The 13,711-nt window shown below is 41.9% G+C and overlaps 1 protein-coding gene across 2 annotated transcripts in view; it reads left to right on the forward strand.

Annotated features, from left to right (window-relative positions):
- Window positions 1-13,711, forward strand: part of LOC146822006 (L-gulonolactone oxidase-like) — a 761,975-nt gene that overhangs the window by 567,484 nt on the left and 180,780 nt on the right. For both annotated transcript variants that reach the window (XM_085613112.1, XM_085613111.1), the window contains exons 7-8: window positions 9,562-9,669; window positions 12,327-12,403. In XM_085613112.1, the coding sequence (XP_085469238.1) occupies window positions 9,562-9,669; window positions 12,327-12,403 (185 nt within the window). The remainder of the gene's footprint in view (window positions 1-9,561; window positions 9,670-12,326; window positions 12,404-13,711) is intronic.

Below are 13,711 nucleotides of genomic sequence, written 5' to 3' on the forward strand. Positions count from 1 at the left end.
TTTTACTGATAAAAAACCAATGAAATTGCCCCGTTATAGTTAGTGCTGGCAACTATAACTCACGCGACCGCAATCCTCTGCTGATGCTAATACTGTATTTAGACACTTATTTGCCCATGTCTTCTTCCATACATTTTTAGCTATACATATATTACAAATATTTTTTTTTATAAAGACACATATGTCATCAGCAGAAGATTGCGGTCGCGTGAGTTATAGTTGCCAGCACTAACTATAACGGGGCAATTTCATTGGTTTTTTATCAGTAAAATTTCCGCTAACTATAACATGTGTGAAACCTATGGTTTTTTCAGTGAATTTGCAAGGTTTTTTAAATGCTAATTCCTAACTATAACGTGTGTGAAACCTATGGTTTTTTCAGTGAATTTGTACGGTTTTTTAAATGCTAAGTTACTTTACGCCATTCGAGGCGTGCGCGCCCACTTAACGCAGTTCGTTCCGTGCACGGTTTTTATCAACTTTAATAAGCCCTGTACATTTGGTGGCCTTCGGCCACCAAAAGCACAGGGGGTGGGGTCAATGTGGATAGTGTTTTTTTTATTTCGATTTTATAATTTCATGTTGCCAAAATTTAGTTTTTTTTTAGATGTAATAAGCCCTGTACATTTGGTGGCCTGCGGCCACCAAAAGCACAGGGGGTGGGGTAAGTGTGGATAGTGTTTTTTTTTTTTTTCTATTTTTTTACCGTACGCGTACGGTAAGCGTACGGTAAGCGTACTCGGCGAAATTGCCGAAAAAAAAATAAAACCGTTTTTGCTCTTGGGGGATGTTTGGGGACTCCCTCAACATGACTATGTGGGAGGGAGTTGTCAAAACAGCCCCGTAACATGTTTTTGGGCATCATGTTTGATAAATAACACTCAGTGCGAGAGACAAAATGGCGGACGCCGCTTCCTGGTTTCGGCCGATTCGAATGTTTACTAAGATCTAAGAGCCAATCAGAATCGCGCTCGCGCACGCCACCGTACGCGTACGGTAAGCGTACGGTAAGCGTACCGTAAGCGGGCTCAGATATATATATTGATTTAAAGGCTATTTTCTCAGAATCTACTGAACAGATTTACACCAAACCTACAAAAGGCACTTCCTTGACCTAGGGACTACCTCTCTGCCAAATTTCTAGTAATTCTGTTCAGCCGTTCGGGCTGTAGCTCTGTCTAAAGGTCCTATGGAAAAATGCATGGGAAAAACGCGTTATGGGACCCCCCTTTTATCTCGGCCCCCGCTTGACGAATCCCCCCGAGACTTTCAGGGTAGGAGCGGAGCGTAGCGCCCCACCTATTTTGAGAAATTCGCGAGGATTCATCGACCGGTGCCAAAGTTATTCAAAATAGAATGTTGCGGATTTCCTATGGAAAAGGGGTCCTAACTATAACTACCTACTGGCGACCGCCAGTAGGTAATATGCATACATATGCATGTTATGTACATGAAAGTTTGAAAAACACTAATACAAGCAAAGCTAAAAAGCCTCCTAATTACAAAAAGAATTGCTTTAACTTAAACAAGGGCGAGACCTATTGCATTTTCAATACTTGTTTACTTTGGTTACATCAAAAAGGCATTCAGATGTGTCACACATTTGCCATAAATTCTGAATGTTAGCACTCTATTTGCTCATTAGATCACTGTAGTAAAGCTACTGCTCACCAGGCTGTTGGTATTCAAAGTTTCAGTCTGCATCTCAGAATTTTTTAACGAAATAGAAGAAGATTTGAGAAGTCAAAATGTGCCCTAATTTTTCTTTGTGCAGCACTAATCATAATTTCTATGGCAAAATGAACCCCCTCATGTTGTTCCTTTGCAAATTAAATGTTTTAAGTGTTACAACTTTATTCCAATCAAGATGGCTTCAGGTGTGCCATACTTTTGTCATAAGTAAGACTATTAGCACTCTAGTTGTTCTTTAGAACACTCTGGGACATTCTGTCATTGGGGTATACTTGGGCTACATCTGGGTTATATTTGTGCTACATTTGGGCTCTTTTGTCTCTGGTGGCCATCTTGGGAGACTTGTTTGTTATTAAGTTTCCTAATTTCCTCATTTACTACAGTCTCCTCAGTAGGAAATACTTTCAGTTTTTTACTTTGATTCCATCAAGAAGGCATCCAGATGTGTCACACATTTACCATAAATTCGGAATGTTAGCACTCTAGTTGCTTATTAGATCACTGTAGTAAAGGTACTACTCACCAGGGAAGTCTGCTGCTGGTATTGAAAGTGCATGTTTCAGTCTGCATGTCAGAATTTTATAATGAAATAGAAGAGGATTTGAGAAGTCACTCAAAATGTGCCCTAATATTTCTTTTTTCAGTGCTAATCATACTCTCTATGACAAAATGAACCCCCTCATTTTGCTCCTTTTTAAATTAAATGTTTTAGGAGTTATCACTTTTTTCCAATCAAGATGGCTTCAGGTGCTATACGTTTGTCATAAATAGGACTGTTAGCGCTCTAGTTGTTCTTTAGAACACTCTGGGAAGCTGCAGTAGAACACAAAGGAATCAACTGACAGTCTCTGCCCTTGTTGGATGTACATGTTTTACTGAGAATATCAGACTTCATTCTCACATAACTGGGAAAGATAATGTGAATTTACAGAAAATATGCTCTCAGTTTAGCTTATAGATCACCTTCCAAACCTCTGTGGGAAAAGCATGAGAAAATAGTTTATAGTGTGGCCTCTTTCCTCAGGCGAAGTCAGTTCTTATGGGGAGGAGGGTGAAGTGGCACCCTCTCCCTGAGGCTCCAGAGGCCCTGGGGACCCAATCCTAGGGACAACATTATTTAATATGGGGAGGAGGCTACGCAGCCCCCCTCCCTGAGACTCAAACAGGCCTGGGGAGGCCACCACTGGGGCTGAATTACTTAAAATGGGTAGGGGGCCACATGCCCACCCTCCACGAGCCTACAAAGGCCATGAGGAGCCCACCACCGAGGCTAAAATTACTTTCCATTATGAGCGGGGCACCTCAGCTCCTTCATAAAAGGTTTCATGGTGATCCGTCAAGCAGGGTCTAAGAAAATGGGGAAGTCCCAAAACACATTTTCCCTATTTATTCTTCCATTGGAAAATTGAACAGTAATAGCGCAAAAACTTCTGAATGGAATTATATCAAGTTTAGTAGAAAAATAGATCTTGGTCCAGAAAGCATGCTTTTGTGATTTGGTGAAACTCTGTTTAGTAGTTTTGGATAAATTATGGTTGAAATATAATTGAATACATCATGCCTTAGAGTATCCGTGGCAGCAATCGATCAAAAGGTTGTATCTAATTGGCTGCCACCACATCAACAAAGATGTGACAGCAGCCATCTTAGTACTTGGGGGATCAGTCCCCTGTCCTGCGAAAATGGGGAAAAAAGATATAGGGAACAGGGAAGGGACACACCACCCGCCCCTTTCCCCCCTCACCAGGCCTAGAGGGGGATTTCTAGAGGGAACACCAGGGGCCAGACATCTACTTTTAAAAATAAATTTCACAAATTTGCAGAGGATCCACAAATCTGCTGCAAAAGCTTCTAAAAAGTGCAGATTCTTGTGCTAGGGCCCAGTGGGTGGCAAAAATAATTTAACAGGGGATAGGGCATATGGCCACCTCCACGTGCTTCCTTGAGGCCGTGGGGACCCCATTCCCCAACACTGATTCATTTAACAAGGGCAAAGGGCATGTGGGCCCTTTCCTGAGCCTCCTTGAGGGGCTGGGAACCCCATTTCCTAGAGTTGGCAATGAAAATGGAGAGCAGGTGCATGGCCCACCTCCCTGAGCCATACTATGGTCCCAGGAAACCCATCCCTTGGGGCAGGCTCAGTGATAGTGAAGTCCCCCCTAGTGATATGGCCCTCCTCCCGGAGCCATAGATGGCCTTGGGACCGCCTCCTGCTATGTCCCTCAGTGCCCACCCCCGGGACATAGCTGTTTGCTATGGCTTTACAACAGCTTTTCTGCTGCCGTCAAGCCATAGCAAACTGTGTTCACTTTCAACAAGCAAGAGCATAGAAAATGCTCTCGCCTGTTGAAAGCAAGCACAATTGCTTTGACACAGAGGGAATTGCATATTAGCAGGTCCCTCTGTGTCAAACCAATGCCAGCTCATGCAGGAGAGGGGGAGCCGGCAGGGATCGCGGGGGCCTTGAGGCTCCACCGTGGTCCCCAACAATAGAAAGTGGATGTCATGGGTGGCTCAACAGAGGCCGGGCCCTGGGAGAAGGGGTCCTCCGTGGCCAAAATCGGTCCGGGGAAGGGGGGGGGCTATGCATCCTCCCTCTCTTAAATTCTTTTTTCTGAACTCCAGCAAGTTGCCAGAGCCACCCCCCCATTCACCACCACTCAGGAAACGCACCTCCTGGCGCACTGGTGGTTGGGGGAAGAAGTCCCCTTGGATGCTGAATGTCCTTAGGGTCCAGGAACCCCTTCCGTTACCTCCAGTAAGTCCCAGACAGCGGGATTGCAGAGAGAACTTGGGGGCCATGCCCCCTTTCTCCACCACTCTTCAAACGTGACTACTACTTTAAAAAAACTATAGTAATTCACTGAAATAACTTTATAGTTAGGAAATGGAACAAAAAAACTTAGAAATTCAGAGAAAAAAACAAAGGTTGCAGGGACGTTATAGTTAAGCTCAGGTTTCACTTGTACACAACCAGATAAATTCAGTAGTTATACTTAGCTGAGCTAACTCTAACTTGCAACCGCGGAATGCACTGCTTATGATCTCACATATTACATCTCTCGTGACATGGTCAATGACATCACTGATGACCCATTTATATATATATGTATTAGGATATATGGTTGTCACCAGTAGGGAGTTATAGTTAGGACCTAGTGTCTAAAGGAAAAGCATTTTTTGTTTTGCTAACGACTTTGGCACCGTTTGATGAATCTTCATTACATTTTTAAAACTAATTTGACTCTCACCTCAGCTGCTGTCTGGAAGGTTTTGGGGTGATTTGCGAAGTGAGGGCCATGAAAAAGGTGGGGTCCCAAAAAGCGTTTTCCCTATGTTAATGCCCATAGGGTTTTTTAAGGCGAGAACTGCCCGAACTACTGGACGGAATTACACCAAATTTGGCAGAAAGATAAATCTTGGTCCAGAAAAGTGTCTTTTGCTAGTTTGGTGTAAATCTGTTCAGTAATTTTAAGAAATATTTACCAAAATCCAAATTTGCGTATCTACGTGCGCGGGTCCTTTGCATATCTGACAGTCCCTGTTCTGTAATCTAACTGGCTGCCAACACTTCAGCCAGGAAGTATAGGCAGCCATCTTGGGACTTGGCTTCAGCCGAGCCCCCCCAAAAATTAAAAATATAGAAAAGGGGGAAGGGTAGGAATACTCTAACCCCCTGGATGAGGTGGTGGGGACACCACTTGGGTTTAAAAGTGTATTTTTTTTTAATGCAGTTGGATCGACAAGTGCATGACAAAATTGAAAAAAACCAAGCATGGTCTCTGGCGCTTGTTTCTAAAAAAGGCCCTGGGTGGGCCAGGTCTGTTTTATTAAACTAAAGGAGGGGGTGCACCTGGCCCCCCTCCATGTGCCACCTCCTCCCGGGGCCTTCTGATTAAATTATGGGGGCGGGCACCGCCTCCCCAGGGCTAAAATAAAACAAATACGGTGGGCTGCGCTGATTCCCCCTCCCCCCAAAGCCCCGGGGACCACGACCTCCCCAGGCTTATTATAATTTTAAATGTGGGGGGGCCTTGCAGACCCCGGATCCCACGTACCACCACCTCCTTGGGGCTACACTTAACATTAAATAGGGGGTCTACACGGCCCCCCATCCCCAGAGACCATCACCTTCCCGGGGCTACAATTAGCATTATAGAGGGGGGGTCACTAGCCCAGTTTGACCTCTCCTGTGCCTGGGGACACCATTCTGCACCAGGAATACGCGCCAGGAGGCGCGACTGCAGAACAGAGCACAAGGGCTCAGAGCCACAAATTTAAGAGCCATTAATGTAAAATGTAAGCTTTAGCAGCAGATGCTCCAATTTATCTGATATTTGTTTACATCACAGTTACTCCTAGGTACCCTTCGGATCTGAGATACTCACTGGAGGACAGACAGCAGGTACCCCTGTAAGGTGGACCAAGGATGCCATACAGGGGTACAACATCTACCAGGTCATCACAGGGCCACCTCAATTTATTGACCCCGTTCCTTTTTCTGGGAGGCTGTTTCAAGAGAGGTGGGATAAAAAGTGGTGCAGACCAAGTGTACCCCATATCCCATACCCTGCTGAGATCTGGAGACCTTCCTCATGCCCCTCTGTCCTCACAATAGTGCAGGTCTGCAAGTGACCTAAGAGAAACACTAAAGTGGGGCGGCTAAGGGGCTGGTCAATGAGAGAGGAGGTGGGTTGCCTCACAAGATGGCAGGTGAAAACCAACAGGTGCTAGTGACGAGTGTTCTTTATGCTGTGGTATATGAGGACACCGTAACCAAACAAACAAGTACTTACTTCATAGAGTTAAGAGAAAGTATCCTTGTTTGGTGGAGATTTACTTCTGTGCAGTCTTGTTGTCTTCTCTATTGGAGAATTCATATTATCACGGATTTATGGATAAAGATGCACAAGGAACAATTACATTGCCGAAATTCACACACGGTCACTGGAGACATTTCCTTGTGATCCATTGCACAGATGTAATGTAGAATACGCACGGGAAATTTAACTAATGAGGCAGTTTTTAGTAATTAATCAGAAGAAAGAACTCCAGTTAGGTAGACATTTTGTTGAAAACTGTGTTCTACTGTAGGATTAAGGGGCAGGTGAGATTCCGTTCTGCTGCAGTCACTCACACAGCTACTGACACTCCCACACAGACACTTACCCACTTACAGACCCATACGACTACTCACACACCCACTTACAGAGCAATACAGCCACACACACACTCACTACTTGACCTATACAGCAACTCACGCACCTACTCTCAAAGGTCACAGGTTACCGTTAGCAAATGAAATTTTAAAAAGCTTAGAAATTCAGTAAATCAAGTAAAGGTTACAGAGCTGTTATAGTTAGGAAATATAATTTAAAACAACTTAGAAATTCACTTACAAAAACAGGTTTAAGGGTTGTGATAGCTAGGAAATAGAATTTTGAAAAACCTTAATAATTCACTGAATTAAACAAAGATTAGAGGAACGCTCAGAATTCACTTGTGCAGAATGAGTGAAATTCAGCTGTTACAGTTATCTGAGCTAACTATAATTATGCCCCCTCAATGCACTGCCTATGACCTAACATATTACATCACTCATGACATGGTCAGTGACATCAATAATGACTTCCCCCATGAAATCTCAATGGCCAGATACCAGGGGATGGGGCCTCCATCCACATTTACAAAAGGTGCAGGGTTCCGGAGGATGGGGTCCCTGGGGGCCACAATCGGCTTGGGGAGAGGGTCTGTACGCTTCCCTCCCTTATAATTACAGTTGTGGGCTCTAGATGATATGATCTCCAGGGCCAAAAATGGCCCAGGGAGGGGGGCATAAACCCCACCCCTTCCCTAAAAAGAATGTGTCATGCCCCAGGGGATGGGGTCCCCAAGCTCAAATCGGACATGCACTGACAATTACCCCACATTTTTACATCGGTCATGACATCTTCTGTGATAATATGACTCAACGTTATTGATGAGAAAACTGCGTGGTGGGCGCACGAGTTATAGTTAGTTATAGTTTCCTGAGATAAGTATAACTATAATTACTAAATTTCTATAGTTTTGTGTGTGTAAAATCTGAACCTAACTATAACGTCCCAGTAGCTTTTTTTTGTTTTTTTAGGGAGTATATATATAGACTCTGAGTCATACGTCAGGAGTATTTTTACACATGGTTCTGCAATGTGCTGACCGGCAGATAGTTGTCTCCACCTACCATTGTTGATTCAGGGATTGTAGCAATAGTGACATCCCTAAAGGTACCCACCACATTCTAAATCATTGATGACATGTTCTGCATGACCACTTTCAACAGGTGAAACCCTATTCGGAGACAATGTTGCTATTGTTCTGCAATACAATAATTGTACTTAATGTGAATAAGCATTGTCACTATTTACTATTCCTGGGCATGGTGTTTATGTTACAATTAGCAGACCTCAAATACATGGTAGGGATTTTAGGTAGCTGGGTTGTCAAAGTTGATATGTCCTTGATCCACAAGTACTGGCATGGTTCCTGTATGTGTTCATTTTGGAAATTGGTGAGCTGAACAAAGACAAATGTAAATGACAGTCAGAGTAAGCAGTCAAGTTGCTCCATCGCTTCTTACCAACTAACTTGACCACTGATAATCTAGTTCAGCATTCTGATGAGTGTGTCAGTGTTACTCTAACAGTACAACATCAACCTTTAATACTGCATCTGCCTCTGATACGTCTGTTCCTAGAAAACGTTTTTGTCTATCAACATTGAAAGCAATGTAAACTGCTGAGTTAACCATCGATTTAACTCTATTTGTTTAGGAAAGGAAAATTTTCAAAAATCCTGAAAATTAGCTCAGCACTCTGAACTGTGGAAAATAATTCACAGTTAGATCTCCTTTCTGTGAAATAGAAGCTTTGAAGCTACTAAAAAACATTCAATAAGAAAGTTTATATCACCAATTTCCAAAATGCACACATACAGGAACCATGCAAGTACTAGTGTATAAAGGACATATCAACAGTGACAACCCAGCTACCTAAAATCCCTACCATGTATTTGAGGTCTGCTAATGGTAACATAAACACCATGCCCAGGAATAGTAAATAGTGATAATGCTTATTCACATTAAGTACGAATTATTGTATTCCAGATCAAAAGCAATATTTTCTCCGAATAGTGTTTCACCTGTTGAAAGTGGTCATGCAGAACATTTCATCAATGATTTAGAATGTGGTGGGTACCTTTAGGGATGTCACTATTGCTACAATCCCTGAATCAACAATGGTAGGTGGAGACAACTATCTGCCAGTCAGCACATTGCAGAACCATGTGTAAAAATACTCCTGACGTATGACTCATAGTCTTACAACATGGCTGTCAGAGTGTCAGTGAACTGAATCCAGTGCATCTGCTACATATATCAAGACTGCCAGTGACCTCCAGATACCTGTCCTTTGACTGGCCAGTGTGGGGCATCATTAAAGGTTACCAACATAGCACACACCCAAATAATCAACACCACTATTTCCTTGAATTTCTTTTCCCACCTCCTTATGTTTGGACAACTTTATATCAATGATCCCACATCAGAGACATTCACTATCAAACCTTTATTTTTATGTAAGTCTGTGAACTGGAGGTGTTTTATGTCTTTTACTACAGAATCATATCCTTAACATACACATGGAATGCATATTTCAGATAGAAAACATAGATTTTTTCCTCCTGTGGTGTTTTTATCAAATTGAGATACCAGCATGGACAGTCAATGGATAGAAGTTTAACCTGGGGATGGATATCACTGCAATTATATCAAATGAATAACTGAGATATGAAATGACTGTGGTAACCCAAAAACCCTTATTCTGTTCACAGGTTCTTGATAATCTTGACACCCATTTACATGCCTCAGAATACTTCCGGTTCCTCTGGTTTCCGCACACTGAACACGTCTGCGTCCTCTATCAAGATCTCACGGATAAGGTAGGATAAATCATAAATCACCGAATCATTTCTAGATCTGGACTAACTTTTTTTCTAGCTCAGGCAAATAAAAAACGATAAGCATGAAAAAAGTGGATTAATCTTGATTTTGTCTACTGACGTGTCAGTTTGATAAAGTTGAACTTTTGGAGTTTTTTAAAAACGTTTTGCTTAATTTACAAAATTGGTCAATGATTATTAATGGTGTTAGGTGAAAAGTCTTCATAAAAAGGACTGAGAAATAACTTTAATTGTTGACACATTGTCTAATAGGAACTTTCACCTGCAGATGATATTGTTTCAAAAGTGGCAACATTCTCAACTTTGCGAAGTTTGTCATTTTCAGAAATGTCATCTGGGAATTCTAGTTTTGCCCACTCCTAGAAGTAGCCTCTCAGGAAACAGAATGCATGTGGATGGTTAAGAGTGTCTTTACTGACTGCACAGTTCGATTGCCTTGTGGCACACAACCATCTACGAAGGCATATGGTTTGTGAATTGTGGTATTTATACTCACATCTACACAACATTTCCGCCATTGCAAATGAAGGATTGTGGAGATCCCTTGAGCCTGAAACCCATCAACATGTGTGAAGCGACATGTTTCTGCATTAGGGATTCAGGATTGTGTGCTTGTTCAAAACTGCAAGCTTTGCAACATTTTTGATAAACTTTCATAGGGTTTGTGAACTTTGTGAAGTTTGCAACGCTGACAAAAGTTGAAGGAAAAGCAGGTTGATTGTTGGAGAAAGACTCAGTAAAACCTACTTTTTTGTCAGGGAATTTTCCTATAACATTGTTTTAGACCATAAGGTAATAGGGTTACATTTGCAACTTTAAGAAGTGCAAAAGTCATGTCCTTCATACATTTCTGTGAAATGTTTAGGGCGTCAGCCTGAAAAGTACTCTGGTTTCACTTTCATTCTCTACAAAGACAATTTACATTTATAATATATAGATTGTCACACATGGCGCTGGAATGGATTATAAATATACTCTTGCTGCCACACTATTATGCATCAGCAGCAAGGTTCTTGGTGCTTTCAATGCTTTTTTAGTGTCTACATGGATCTCAGTGACATGCAAAGGTGGATCAACACAGCTGAAAGGTGACAACACACCCATATTGGCATAATGTGCCCCATAGCCTCCTAATCCAAATCATTTACACGTCCTTTCAAATCGCTGCTATTGTGCTGGGTTTTTAATTGACTATCATGGTAAGCGAAGGCACAAAGGAATTTGGGTTTGCAGAAAGCTCTCCCTTTAATGAACTCAAGTGAGGTCTCCTGCTTTGGTCTCTAATTCACAATCTTGCCCAACCCAGCACCTCTCACGTCTCACTTTGCATAAATGGCTATGGCATTTGTTAAAGGCGTTCTCCCTGACATAAGAATGCTTTGGGCACATCTGGACTCCTTTTTGTTTTCCTGAGCAAAGAGAAAATACTAATTTATGGGTAAATTTTGCAGTCACATCTTTGCAATACTGGAAAACAAATTAAACCCCATTAACCACACTACCAGATTTGCAAGAGTTAAAATGTCTGCAGGTCCCAATTCTCCATGGGTGTCTGTTGGTGAGAGGAGGAACTGAGAAGTGCAGGTCTGGCCTAGCCAGCCATGCAAAACGAAGCAGTGTCTGAATGCTCCCAAGAGACAAGAAATGGGTCTGATGAGGTTAGTGCGCTCCTGAACCTCTGCCCAAAAAGATCTGGATCTGGCTGGCCAGATTCTGCTGCCCACTTCCCTGCAGCTGGCAAGTGTCAGCATTGGCTTGAGATATAGCTATGTGCTGGTGAGGGATATCAACACAAGCACTAATAATAATCCTGGAAGGGGTCTTCCTGGTTCATTTGATTTAGACTTCTGTGTTTTGAATCAGCCCGCTACCCATATCTAATATATGTGTCCCAGTCACAACCTAAACTTAATGGGGTTTTTTGTTTACAGGTTTTAATAATGGATATAACACAAGCCCCCAAAAGACCTGAAATGCCCAAGTTAAGGTCCTGCCTTAATCTTAGCTCTGACCCATGCCGTACTCACTTTAAAAAAAAATCTGACTGCTCCCGCATTTAGACAAGGTGGTAAAATGTGAATGAGAGACCAAGTACAATTACAATTGTTTAAATTGGGAAGCCCCATAGTTCACAATTCATAATTTCGTAATGCCTTAATCTTGGTATTGGATAATCATTCTCAAGTAAGTTGTGGTATTTTTAAAATATGCTGACGTGTGTACAGTAGCAACCACTTTTTGGCAGCTAAAAAAATATAATGAAATATAATCAGATGCTGCAGTGATTATCAGTGTTTGTAATCAAGCTGGTTGTCTTAAAACATTTGTTCAATAAATGTGTGTATAGTACAGTCTGTACCAGCCATGTTATTGAATTTTCCACACATTGAATTGTGTCATATCTACATACTCACTTGCATCAATTAATATTAGCCACTTCGTTATTTACAACAAAGATATTACATAATTACTTCTAATTCTTGCACTGGTTTGTGTTGTTAGGAAACTTTCACAATGATCACACTACTAAGGTGGCGGGAGGTAGATGACAATTGCACTCCCATCTCAGAAGGGGAGAAATAGTAATTGATTATTCACCATTTTTAAATATCTTGACTCCTTTGCTTGTGCTGCAGCCTCCAGCGTCCAGTTCCAGCTGGTTTTGGGATAGCGCAGTCGGGTACTATTTACTGGAGTTCCTGCTCTGGATCAGGTATGAGGTTGGCATGTTCCACGACTATTTCACCATATACTGTTATGTTTTTTGCACAGGGTCAGAAAAAGCAAGTAGATTGAAGAACATCTCTAATCTTCTCTTCCACAGCTGATCTTGGTGTCATTTGGGACACACTCCAAGCCTCTGTTAGAGGAAATCATAGCTCCACAATAGTTTCAAACACTTGTCTTCACCAACAATGCATCAAGTGAGCTGCATTTGAGATATACTATCTCCCTTTTGGTTTTACTTTAGCAAAACCTGTCTTTGAACCCTTTTTTTCCCCTCGTCCAATATTTTTTTGGTTCTGGCTGCGTCTAGGTATATTTATTTGCTGGCAAGACTGATTATGAGGCAAATGACAGCCACCACATGGTCTAAATCTGTTTCCGAACATAATATTAGAAATAATTTTCAATATTGAAAACTTACAGGAGATACTCTAAAGGCTTAGTAAGCAGGACCAGGTAAAAACTCAATATTCCTGCTCTGGGGAATGCATTTTTCAAATATATTGATGTTGCAGACAGGGTCATAAATCTTCTGGCAAGTAAGTGCCTCTTTTTAGTACATTTTTAAAGTTCCATGAGAAAAGAAGCAAAATTTAAGATTTCTAAAGTACACCAGAAGTCCCAACTTTCGGCCTTAGTAATCATGAGTTTGTTCTATATAATTAAGTGGGCATATCTGCTAAAATATGGTTATTTCAGGCTTATTCACTGTTTGGGCTCATCTATTTGTGAATGATACCACATTTACTCAAAAGCCACGTCAATATTTTCTAAGCTTTGATAATTACTGCTCTGATTATAAAACCACAATATGTTGCGGCAACTTGAGACTCTTAGAGATGCACCGGACACTGCACAGAGGCTTTCCTGTACTGATGGGTGATGGGAAATTAGTTGATAATCACAAATCTGTTATGTGTAGATTATACAAATGCCTTATTTCTGATGCATGATGTATTACACTAGCGCGGCTAGTGCACAGCTGTGATCTATCCTGAATGAACACAACAGCTAAATCCTCTGCGCACCATAGTGCAAGGGTGTGTGTGATGCCAAGTGTCGGGTTAGTACTGTAAAGGAACCCTTCCAGTGAAAATACTTTGCTTAGACATAGTTTAACACTTTTCCACTCTGTATGTGTGCTGTGCAGTACATGTGCAAAGCTGGGTCTTATGCTTGCCTTGAGAAGGTGTTCATTTTTGATGCAAACTCATCAGCTTTCTTCAGTAGATGTGGTCTTGCATCAACATCCATGAATGGCTGCTTGGGAACAATCCACGTACTGCCATGGAAC

This window comes from Triturus cristatus, chromosome 6, assembly GCF_964204655.1.
Source record: "Triturus cristatus chromosome 6, aTriCri1.1, whole genome shotgun sequence".
Lineage (NCBI taxonomy): Eukaryota > Metazoa > Chordata > Amphibia > Caudata > Salamandridae > Triturus > Triturus cristatus.